At 40.8% G+C, this 12,500-nt stretch overlaps 1 protein-coding gene across 1 annotated transcript in view; it reads right to left on the minus strand.

Annotated features, from left to right (window-relative positions):
- Nucleotides 1-2,217: 2,217 nt before the first annotated feature.
- The window catches only part of LOC138026213 (sec1 family domain-containing protein 1-like), a 28,565-nt gene continuing 18,282 nt past the window's right edge, over nucleotides 2,218-12,500 (minus strand). The window contains exons 18-26 of the mRNA XM_068873446.1: nucleotides 12,453-12,500; nucleotides 12,289-12,351; nucleotides 10,192-10,270; nucleotides 8,017-8,070; nucleotides 7,496-7,548; nucleotides 6,931-6,967; nucleotides 6,027-6,092; nucleotides 5,873-5,944; nucleotides 2,218-3,799 (exon numbers count right to left, since the gene is read on the minus strand). The exon at nucleotides 12,453-12,500 is cut by the window's right edge and continues 32 nt beyond it. Of these exons, the coding sequence (XP_068729547.1) occupies nucleotides 3,770-3,799; nucleotides 5,873-5,944; nucleotides 6,027-6,092; nucleotides 6,931-6,967; nucleotides 7,496-7,548; nucleotides 8,017-8,070; nucleotides 10,192-10,270; nucleotides 12,289-12,351; nucleotides 12,453-12,500 (502 nt within the window). The 3' untranslated portion in view covers nucleotides 2,218-3,769. The remainder of the gene's footprint in view (nucleotides 3,800-5,872; nucleotides 5,945-6,026; nucleotides 6,093-6,930; nucleotides 6,968-7,495; nucleotides 7,549-8,016; nucleotides 8,071-10,191; nucleotides 10,271-12,288; nucleotides 12,352-12,452) is intronic.

Genomic DNA, 12,500 nt, shown 5'->3' on the forward strand with positions numbered 1-12,500 from the left:
CTGGGGATCGATAGAAAGACTAGTTCAAGACAGAATGCTGATCTTCTAGAAGCTCTTCTATCTTCTATTTTCTTACGCAGACATCATTAGCGTCTACATCTAACACAGTTCCGGGGCTGGACAATCTGCGAGCCAGCCAGCCATGCGAGCCATGCGAATTTCGCATTTAAGTCTACGCACCCATTTTAAAACGGTTAGCTTTCAATAACTGTGTGACTCGCATGACTCATCAGGTTGGCTCGCATGACCCGCAGTCATGGCTCGCATGCCTCGCAGTCATGGCTCGCATGACTCGCATGGCTCGCACATTGTCCTAACTCCACGGTTCCCACAGCTACATAGTCTTCGCGGGCAACACCTGTATCACCTGTACCTCCAGGTTCGATTCAACCAATGAGTAACAGAAAGCCTCGGAAAAGGCAAATTTATGTCGATTCTGTAGTGGATGGCCCATATTTTATCTGCACTGGGGAAGGTCTAACATCTTTGGTCAAATATTTTGCTGACAACCCCAAGTGCAAATTTTGCCATGAGCAATATCAGTGGTCTAGGATGAACTTGTCAAGGAAAGGCCATGTCTGAGGAGAAAGTACCGCCTTTGTAATTTCATCTGCAAATGGTCAGACTTTCAAGTCTTCTCGGATAAGGACTGTAAACCGTAGGTCTCGTCTCACAAATATCTTCTATGTTCATAAGTTCCCTGTGGGACGTCAAAGAACCCAAGCACTATTCGAAAAGAATAGGGGATAAAGTCCCCGGTGTTGTGGCTGTCCTGTTCTCTCCAGCAGAAGTGGCCGGCTTGGCGGTGATGTCTCTAAAAAGGCTTGTGGTGTATGAGGCCACCTAAGCAAAAAAAGAGCCACAAGTCAAAAAGGGACTTTGCCGAGTGCTGGAACTGTAGATGTAGATGTGGATGTAGATGTCTTGCCGTTTAGAAGTGCCTCGCTTCAATGCGGATTCTGTCCTTCTTGTGTATTCGGGCATCCTGCCAAGTATGTCGCAAACGTGTGGTTAGTAGGTTCGGAGCAATAGCAGAAGACCCCGCAACACCTCACCACTATTGTTTTCCATAGGCGGCATTCTCTGAAGAACGAGTCGGAATGGGCCCTTTGCATGAAACTGTCACATGGTATAAAATCTGCCCTGCTGGATGGCAAGCTACGCACTGGGACATCAAAAACAAAGAAAAGTCACGATTGGCTGGTTGAAATCGCTTTGTTTTGGAGGCTGTTGCATACCTTTTGCCATCCAGTGTGGCGGATTTTGTACCATGTGACAGTATCATGCTAAGAGCCCATACAATAGAGCTTATTCTTATTCAATGAAATGCAAATAAGCTGCGGGATATTCTGCAATTTAGCCGTTGTTAGTAGTATCCTGTACCTACAGTACTGTCTACTAGTAGAGTCCCTTAACCCTGAACCAGCATTGCCCTTATATCTATATAAAATACCTGTTACCAGAATCTAAAAGTGATAGTTTCCATGAAAGTTTCCCTTCAAGGAAAATGGAATTTTTATTAAATGGGAATTGGTGTTAATTTAGCTTTTACAAGAACAAGACGCCTCTTGGCAATCACGCGGGATGCTGCTGTTTGTGTAAAATGTGAAGGTTGATTGCAAATGTGACTGATCCCTGAAGCCGACTGAGTCACAAGGGAGGTGGTAAAAGAGCTAAGGAAGGTTAGATGAGAATCGAACATTCCCTTTTCGACTTAAGCGTTATCATGAATCAATCTTATTTGTATGAGCTCACTATAAATAAAAGCAATTTTAGTTACATTTATTTACGGTGAAGACCGGAAATGAAGGCAAGGTGTAATATTCTCGCGTTCATCGCTGTTCTATCTCGCTTGATTTCACAGCAACCTTAGGTTGCTAGCTCTCAGAACAGACAAAGATCACTTGAAGAATACTTTCTTCTGTGAATTCAACCTGAAAACGCAGTAATTCGAAGAAGGGAATTAATGTGTGCGTTGGGAAGTCCGTGCAAGCTTTTCCGATCATCTTTCGAGAGAAAAAATAAAAAACAGACATGCATGTTGTTTGCCGGACGTGACAGTATCAAGCGAAGAGTTTCCTGACACACACCTGGCTAATTACCATATCTAACTATGATGAAAACGACACTCAAGCGAATTTAAAGCGTGGTCTGCCACAAGCATCCCACGTAATTACCACCCTTAATTATAGCTGAGTAAAATTATGACAAATAATATCGCGAAATCTCTGAATTATTTTATTTTTTGTCACTTAAGAACATACCGATAGTTTCTGAAGTTCTTAAATACACGTTCTCATTTTGATGGCACAAGCAATAGTGTTTTGTTCGTCTTCGTCAAATTGGAGTTTTCTCTCGTTTTAAAATCGCTTTTTCCTACCTATACATGCAATGGAAGCAAACTCTCACTAAAATTCTTAACGCCTCATCTCTATCTCTCATTATGTATTACGTTTGTGGTAAATTTGATGTCTTGAGAAAGAGAAAATAAAAGACAGAATTAATCCCCCATAAAGACGCTATACCCATCGCAATCTCTCAAAAGTTATTAGGGACCTTAGGCACGCGCGTTTTTGAGACGCGCACGGCAACCGGAAGAGAACATTTCTCGTGCCAGGACAGTGGTGTCTCCTAGATTTTTATACTAATCATCTCTAATGGAGAAAACATACTTAGGAATGTAGATGTAGTAGTGTCAAGAAAAGATACAAGGGGAAGCAGCTCACTTCCGGTTGCCGTCCGCGTCTCAAAAACGCACGTGCTGAAGCTCCCTATTTTCAGATGTCCTCCACGATCGGGTGGTCCCAAGAGGGTTGAGCGATAACCAATCGTATGTCCCCATTTTTACCAATGTCAACAGCTCCCACGCAATGCACCGTCAAACAAAATGGTGGAGGATGTGGAAAAAGAAACAAAACTTCCACGCAACGCAACGTCTTCTAAAAATAACTTAAAGAGGGAGTTTCGACGGGGATAGGGCCTATATGGGGGATTCGTTCTCTGGTCCTTTTATCCTCTATTGCTTCAGCAATATTTTCAGTTTCAACTATGCTCTCGCACTTCTCGTTCTTACCACTGTTCAACATCTACAAACTGGCCAAACCACCAGGAAAGGAAATTGCAGGAATGGTCAGCTCAAACTGAGAGAGAAAATTAAAATTCGCTTTTTTCGCAAATCCCATAATACAGTTCATGTTGGGGGGGGGGGGGGGACAGTTATTTGTATTACAACAATGGATATCCACTTCACTGAAGCATGATACAGTCCCAACAGTAATTAACTTGTATTGCTTTTAAGAAAAGAACCCCCAAAACGTATTGCATTATGGGATTGGGAAAACAGTCTATTCGCCTTTGTGTCCTTATCTCTACCCAAGAATGAGGCTTGGTCATTTCGTGTTGCATACTCGCAAAGAACGGGAAAAGAATTTAACGCTTCATTTTGATGGAATACCTCATTTCCGAGTTGCTGCATGCCTCAGTTTCAAAGCGAGTCCTGGTGCACAACCATTCACATGCAAATGAGTTGTGTATTCTTATGCAATTCAAACTAATTTCCCTGACAATAGTTGAGCACCAAGACTCACTTCGAAACCGAGACAAATGCCATTATCAATGACATCGTTAAGTCTCTTGTGTAACGACCACGGGGTGGACATTCATTTGCTTGGCTGCAGAAAGGCATTAATTATCCCATTGTTCTCCTTTTCCTGTCGTTAAATACAGTAAAAATATTTCTCTTTACAGAATCAGTTTGTGCCTCCGTTTGTCAAACTGCTTCACTGCCAAGCCTTGACAACTGCAAAAAGAAAATGCCAGAGAGCTTTAGTCCAGTAATCCAACAGACCCCAGTTGTTCAAATGCCGGATAACTTTATCCTGTGGATAAGTGACTATCCAACAATTTCATCCGGTGCAACACTGAATTTCAGCAGTTGTTCACGTAACCGCGAATATCACCCTCTGAGCACATCTAAGCAAAGGTGCGCATGGAGACCTTTGCCAACGTTTAACGGGAAGAATATTCTACACTCTCGATATCGACTTATTCCTTGGATAAAGTTATCCCGTCTTTGAACAAATGAGGCCAGGTTTTTAGCAAAAACTTGGGATGAAAATTCTTGGTTTTCACGTGACGTCACGGCCGCCCATGTTGGAGGGAAGACCATAGACAGCAACGACCAGAACCAGGGTTGCTGACCAGCGGTTTTCGTTAAAACAATGGTTTGCTGGGGGTCCTCAGTCTCGCGGGCTCAGAAAACCTGGTTGTGGTCATTGTTATTTAAGGTTTTTGATGTTGGAGCCCCGATCCAATCCTCCAAGAATTGAACTCTATTGTTATGCAAACGTTTTCCTTTGCTTTTGTTGATAAACATGGCTGTTGATCACGTAAGGGAAACGCAAAAATAAGCTGGGTAATTACTGAACGATATGAGGAAAAAAAACCAAAATGGAGATAAATTCTGGCGCCGAGCGAAAGAAAGTGGGGCGCTGGTGCCAAACAAGCTTTCGCCTGCTGTGCGTCAGATTCCACTCTTGAACAATATTCGGGGTCTTCTTCTTAAAAGCAAAATACCAATTTCGTTATATTGAAATTCAGTCCTAAACAAATGCCATGATCTCGAGGCATAGGGGAATAAACTCAAACAAATCCTTCTATTTATTCCCCAGAGCCTCGAGATGATGCCTTTTGTTTAGGACTGAATTATAATTAATATATGGAAATTGGTCAATTTAGACAGTATGATTTTTTGCGTACCACGTTCGCATGTGACGCTGTGACTTCCGTCAATTTACACCCGCACGACACGATTTGTGATGTCGTGGCGTAAACCATTCGAATACGAAAATCGCAAACAAAAATCGCACTGCCTAAATCGCCCTTTAAATTATTAAAACAAAATGTGCTGCTTTGAACAAGTATCTTCAATAGCAGCTCGATTTTCTATTCTTTGTTGAACGACTAAAAGAGCAGGGAACGTTGTCTCTTATATCATGACTCGAGCAACCCCAAAAGCGCTTTCATTGTCGAATTATGGAGAAAATCCCCGTAAGAAGACCGCACGCATTTACACGCGTGGGACCAGAAAAAGATATAAGGCCCTGCGAGGACCACACGCCGTGGAAGTCTATGTAGTAGTTTGTGCTACCACGCGCTCCGGTAGTCCTATGATAAAATGTTTATTGACTGAGTTTGGTTGGACCGGACGGGGATAATATATGGGTTTCGGTCATGGCGCACTGAACGAGCGCAAGCCATGACCTTGGTCCAAGGGCCCATTTCTCGAAAGTCCCGAAACTTAACGGGCCATTTTCGGATGACACAATTCCTTTGTATCTCAAGAACGGAGAGGATTTAAGTCGTCAAATTTCACAGTCAGTTTGATTTTTGTTACCTTGAAAACATTTTAAAATTAATTTATCTATATTAACATTACAGGAAAGACAACGCATTTACAAAACACACTAGACAGACAGTTATTCTCTAACGTAGCTTTGCAGGAAGCATGTATACCGAAACTGCAAAAAGAAAACAACAATTTAAACAACTTAATTACAGGTATAAAATAGGATTGTACAACAATAAGAAAGAATAGTTTAAAAGAAAATTACAAACAGGCTAAAAGATCGGCCTTCCAAAACAAGCAGTTGGCCGTTTCAGAAATGGCTTTTCGGGCCCGAAACGTTTTCGGGACTTTCGAGAAACAGGTCTCAAATGTTTTCCCGTCCGGCCCAAACACTCTAAGTTCTGGGAAGCGGGGAACCATGAAATCAATCATATTTTACGCTGCACACGGGTTTAAATGGAAGGTTTTATGTGAGTGATCTCATTCATGATGAGAAAGTTGAAGACGTTCAACAAACAAACAAACCTGTTTAAGGAATTGTGTGGCGTTCATTACTTCACTGGCTCCATAAAGCATTTTCTTTGCACCAGGGTGTCTCTGAAATGAAAAAAAAAAAAGAGGCTACGAGGTGACCTGGTGTCTCAATTGATCTTGGAAATTACCTTAACAGAATACTTGCCTTGCTGTAATCCATCAAATTTTGGTATTCGATATAATTTCCTCCTCCAACAATAAAGACAATCGCCTGAAAAAAAAACATATGAACAATTGAGGCATCCAGCAACTTGACACAAAACGACAGCAGTGGACCAATATCATTGGGGTTTTCCACTAAAAGCGTCTTGACACATTCTTATAACCCGGGGATGCTCGGAAAAATCCGAGTGCTCCTAAATGCCACGACTCTCCTATAGCTCAGTGGTAGAGCATCCGGACTAGTAATCGGAACGCCATAGGTTCGACTCCTGCAAAGGAGCACTCGGATATTTTTCGAGTATCCCCGAGCCACCATCGAAATCATGGATCATGGTCTGGGCTCCCACGAGTCTCCTACAGCTTAGTGGTAGAGCATCCGAACTAGTAATCGGAAGGAAGGTCGTAGATTCGACTCCTGAAAAGGACCACTCGGATTTTTCCGAGTATCCCCGAGTCAGTCTATCGATAAAAAGATAACATTTTTCCGTTCATTTACTGGGGTTTACATTACACTATCCGCTTCACTAGAATTGCACAAAGATCATTGCTAACATTCATGCTGATAAATTTTTTCCTGTGCCAATAGACCGAAATCATAAATGGCCGCCAATAAATCACTCTTTTGTCTTGGTGCTAATGAACCAACTAGCCTCTCTCTCAGGCAACATTTCTTTTGTATTTTGTCCACCCCAGTTGGTCTTACTTGCACAAGGACAAAGGAATAATTAATTGGCCGCCATTTACATCACAACTAAGCAACATCTCTCCTAAAGAGTTGGGCCAAATCATCAAAAATGGCGAGATCAAACAGTCAGCAATTAGTCAGTGTCAGTCTGTGGCTACCATTTGTTATCATCATTTGTGGGGAAATATGTTCAGCAACTCACCTCACTGTACGGTGTTTTATTTCTTGGAATAGATGTACTGAGGAGAAAAAAACAAAACTTGTGAGCTAGCTGCCGGTTACTGCCTGTTATAATTACCGAGTTCATGCACTGTAGCCCCTTTTGAAGCAGTAATATATCAGCTCTCGTAACCTGCTATTTTTTGGTATTGTAAGCAGCTTCTATTCTTGGTTTGCATCCACGTGATGAGACGGCCATGTTGGTATACAAAAAAATAGAAAATGGCCCCACAAGTTTTGCATCAGAATAGAGTCAAATCCCCAAAAAACATTTTACTGCATTGTTCTGACATGGCGGCCGTGACGTCAGATGCGAACCATCAATTGTTTTTAAGTCTAAGTCATTGTCTCAATTGTTTAGTCTCTTGCTTTTGGCTTGGGTATCAAGCCAATAACATTATAAGTTACGAGAGCTGCTAAATATGACTCTTCTTTAAGGCGCGTTTGAGAATACACTTTGTTATAGTAAAAACAAAAAGAGGCTGCAGTAAACTCGTGTAATGGCAATTCTTGTGCACAGTATGCAAAAAGGGCTGAATAGTTCAAACCTGTCTTGAACTCGGAGCATTTTCGGGTCAAAATATCTGTATTCCTCAACTTCCTGAAAATAAAGAAATCCAACCCTTACCACAAAGAAACACAAAACCAAAACAATTCACTGGCGGCTCTGTTGGTGCGAGAGGCATAAGCGGCACGGAGAATGTGGAGGGGTGTATTTCACAGCGCCCTCCCCATTCTCCGCGCGGCTTCGCCGCTGACCGCCAGCTACGCAGGCTAAAAAGACAAAACTATGCCTTTGTCTCGCTTCTACCTATTGCCTAGTAAGTTCCCAAACCTATATCCGAATAGCGAGTGAACACTGGTGCTTAAGAATGTAATCACCAATAAAATAAGACGCCCGACGCCCATCAGCCTAACAACTAATAAAAAGACTGAAAACAGTAATGAAGTAGAGAGAAGTCCAGATGTTTCCCTGCACTGTTTCCATGTTGCTTTTCTTTTCAATTCACGCCTGGCACGCTCAACCTCAAACTGACCCGTCCTTTCCATCCCTGTTGGTTGGTCTTACCGGATTCGATTTGTTGTCCATCAGCGCATCCACAATTCGCGTCACGGGTAAATTCTGCAAAAAACGTTATGAAAACTTGAGCTATAATAAAATTTCAAAATCAAAAACTCTGAATAACTTTAATTTTCCCCCAAACAAAACCAGGGTACCTTAATAGAGACATCGCTCCTTTCAGGAAAGCGCTTCGAGGTACACTGTACTTCTGAAACCACACAACATCTCTTCAAGGATAGACACATCGCTTTGCCTTCGCGGCTGGCGCATTATAAGGCCAAGGGCAAAAACAAAAGTGAAAAAGGGCACTTTTTTAATTCCCATCCCAAACTTTAAAAATTTGAATCTCTCTTCCACGACAAAGCATTCTGGATCAATGTACGATTTGTTCTTTTCCTTTGTGGCAAAGATAACCCCAATTGCACTTGACTGTTGCATCCTTCAAATACATGTATTACACCACTCAGATTGGTTAACTTAGAAGACCACATTCTCACAGTGCGGCCCTCAAAATTGGGTAGTAAGAGTTATTTAAACCGAACGCTCCGCACGCCCAAGAGTGTACAACTTGTCTTTTCTTGAGACGGCGTTTTCACGGACTTAAGGTGGCTCAAACCAGTTTCAAGTAATGTTCTTGTAACATAGCGGCACCAAATTAGCACCTATTGTATATTACATTTTGCATACGCATATGTAAGTAGGTTGGCAAATTATGCATGTAACATAGCGGCACCAAATTGGCACCTATTGTATATTACATTTCGCATATGCATATATAAGTAGGTTAGCACATTATGCAAAAGCAGAGAGCACACACAACCAGGCGGTGTGTGTGAATAACCAGAATAAAACTCCATCGACATCCGACTACAGTTCTTATTGGAAGGTTTGGCACTACAACGCTATATCACGTATTAGCTATGTTATGGTACCGTAGAAAATACTTGCTCCTCAGTTATAAATTTTAAGATACAGTGTTGGTCCTGCCGGCGTCGAACACACGCGCTCCCGCGTGACAGTCCGGTGCTCAACCAACTAAGCCACCAACCAGTGCGCGGTGACTCAGACGAGTTTTAGGATACATATTGACTTGAACTCACAAACGAAATTGCGTCTTACCTTGAAATGAAATTGTCATTCATTTCAATAGCGAGAATGCACCGTTTTGAGAATTTCAGTCTTAGCAGTAGAGCGGGACAATTATTGTCACCTGAAATGTCACCTACTTTAATAACCAAGCTCCCACAAGTCTCCTATTGCTCAGTAGTAGAGCTTCCGAACTAGTCATCGGAAGGGTTGTAGGTTCGATTCCTGCAAAGGAGCATTCGGGTTTTTTCCGAATATTCCCGAGTCATCATCGATAAGATACGTATATCTTCATTTCATTCACCGGGGTTAACATCTCGTAATTAGAAAGAAATCGAACAAGGACACTTACAATCCAGTCAATTGCATCCCACAACATATTGAATTGTGCTTACTTGGAGTCACACTTCAGAGTGATTGTAAGTTTAGTTCTCATGTTAACGTCAAACTAGCTAAGGCTAACAAGGGCCTCCACATATTAAGAACTTTGAGAAAGGAACAATATGACCAGAATGAAATAGACCTCCTTTTTAAGACAATTGTAAATTTGTCTAATTTAACTTGTGGCCTTTCAGTGTATGGTGCGTATGAACGTGATCTAAACACAGAACAGAACTTTTTAAACAGATGTTACAAGCGGCGTTACATTTCAGTTCCATTGAATGTCAATGATATCATGCATACGCAGGACAAGAAATTATTTAGTAAAGCTAGGGCTCTAACCTATCATCCGTTAGTATGAAATTCTGCCGAAGCCTAAACCCCAGAAATATAATTTCCGTCGCATGGTTTGCCTCCGCCCAAAGATTAACACCGAACGTTGTCAATAGACTCATTTTTGAACACAACCTGTTATAATTACATAATTCACTTTTAGCTACAGTATATTACTGTAAATTCATTACGCAGTTCTCGTTTATTTTATCTTATGGTTTATTAAAGACATCATCATCATCATCATCTCTCACGGTGGTAGAGCTTCCGAACTAGTAAACGGAAGGTCGTAGGTTCGACTCTTGCGAAGGGGCATTCGGATTTTTTCCGAATATCTCCAAGTCACCATTGAAAAAACATAATCTCTTCATAGCATCTTACCTTGTTTCCTACCACGAGATTTTTCACTCCTTCCATAACAAACTGTGATCCAGTGTTCATGATTCGTGAAAACATGGCACTGAAAAGTTGCGTTGAAAACAACATCAATCACTTTACTAGCAGTAAACAAGGAATAGTGAGGTGCGCTCGATTCTTGTTTTGTCCTTGACGAGACATTTGAAAGTAGTTGTATATTTTCGGAAGAATCGTCTTGTACCCTCCTCCTAGTATTTGTTCAGTAATGAAGGCATCACACTATAAGTATTTAGACTGTTACCTTGTTGCTGATAATTTCATTAAAAACAATTATGGAATGCTTGTGTTGTAATGTAATATCAGTTTTGTCATATCATTAGCCTTTCTTGCTGGATAGCCAAACAGCGTGACTCCCCAGCTTGCACAACACGGGGTATTGCCGGAAGGTAACCAATTCAAGTATTAACCCTGTCCAACAAGATTTGAGTTCCCAAGGGCAATCCGTAACATTGTAATACGAGATCGAGGTTATTTGCCCAAACACTGAAATCGTACGAATCAAGATCGATACCCGAGTGAAAGCCCGCGGGACTGACACTTTACTTTACTTTATTTATTTCACAGCAAAGAAGCAAATTACAAGTATGCAAATACTTAACTATGACACTAAAAACAAGTATGCTGTTGGAAACCCACAAAACAGGAATGAACTTCCCTAACAAGTGTAGGCTACCAAAAAATAAATAAATAAAAATAAAATAAAAATAATAATAATAATAATAATAGTACTAATTAAATAAATAAAAATTAATTAATTGATTAATTAAAAAGTAAAAAAAGAAAAAAAAAAAGAATGTAAGATCAGTCATGGCGATCGATCTGAAGACAAAACAACTTTAACTCTTGTTTGAACTTAGAGACTGAGTCACTTTTTTTAACAGATAAAGGTAACTTATTCCATGAACGTACAGCTCTAGGAAAAAAAGAGTACTTGAATGTGTCAGTTCTAGCATAAATACTTTTAAACATTAGTTCAGTATTTCTTAAATTATAAGATTCGAGTTCATAAAATTGTAGATAACCAGACACATCAAGGTCATATTGACCGTGTAGACATTTAAATAGGAAAAGCAGATCCAAGTAAATTCTTCTTGAAGAAAGTGACATGAGGCCAGTTTTCAATAAACGATCAGAATATGATAACTTGCTTCCAACCATAAGTTTGGTAGCACGACGCTGTACACCTTCAATCATATTGCTTAAATAGGCCTGATGGGGAGACCAGACTTGTGAAGCATAGTCAAGATGAGGTCTAACAAGATGAATATAAAGCTTTTTGATTACATCAGTATTAGCGTGGGTTCCACAAGTTCTTCTAATTAGTCGTAGCACTCTATTAGCTTTATTTACTTTGTTTACAATGTGATCATGCCAGGAGAGCTTCCTGTTAACTAAAACACCCAGGTCTTTCTCACATGCAGATTTAGATAATATATTGCCTCCAAGAAAATATGTTGTTTCTAACGGCTTTTGCTTTTTCGTAAGACTAAGATGTTTACATTTAGAGGCATTATAAGACATTCCCCATAACTCACTCCAATCTACAATTGTATTGAGGTCAGACTGAAGAATGGCTTGGTCAGCTGGAACAAGCAATTTCCTATAACATTTAGCATCATCTGCATAAAGGGGGATATTTGTGTCAGTGCTGATATCGTCAGCAATGTCATTTATAAAAATGAGGAAAAGGAGAGGGCCAATAATGGATCCCTGTGGAACACCAGAAGGGACATATCTCCAGTCGGAAGCAAATCCATCAATCACAGTTCTGTGTCGTCTGTTAGCAAGATAACTCCTTAACCATGCCAAGAGTGGATCCCTCACACCAACCATTTCTAATTTATACAGCAGTTTTTCATGAGGAACTTTATCGAAGGCTTTAGCCATGTCAAGATATATTACATCAGTGTGGATACCATCATCGAGCGATTTGGCCATTGTAAATGGCCATTGTAAATCTTAAATGGAGAATGTGTTCTCCTTCGTCGAACGCAATCATTTATAACCCAAACCCATTGTTAATTGTACGAATAGTAACAAAAATTCGTGGTTTCTACTCACCTATAAGTATTTTGCCCTCCGCCTCCGGACTGAAGAGGACCCACAGCAATTTTTGTGAACGCTCTGCGTAGGAAAATAACAATGATGTCAAAAAGACCGTTGCAGTTTGGCATCTTTACAACGTTGCGGAGACACCAGTCCTCTTGCGAGAGATTCTCACTTACTTCCATTTTTTGATGAAGTCAAGAGGGGTGAGATCAGCTCCAGCGTCC

The sequence above is a fragment of the Montipora capricornis genome, chromosome 12 (genome assembly GCF_036669925.1).
Source record: "Montipora capricornis isolate CH-2021 chromosome 12, ASM3666992v2, whole genome shotgun sequence".
Taxonomy (NCBI): domain Eukaryota; kingdom Metazoa; phylum Cnidaria; class Anthozoa; order Scleractinia; family Acroporidae; genus Montipora; species Montipora capricornis.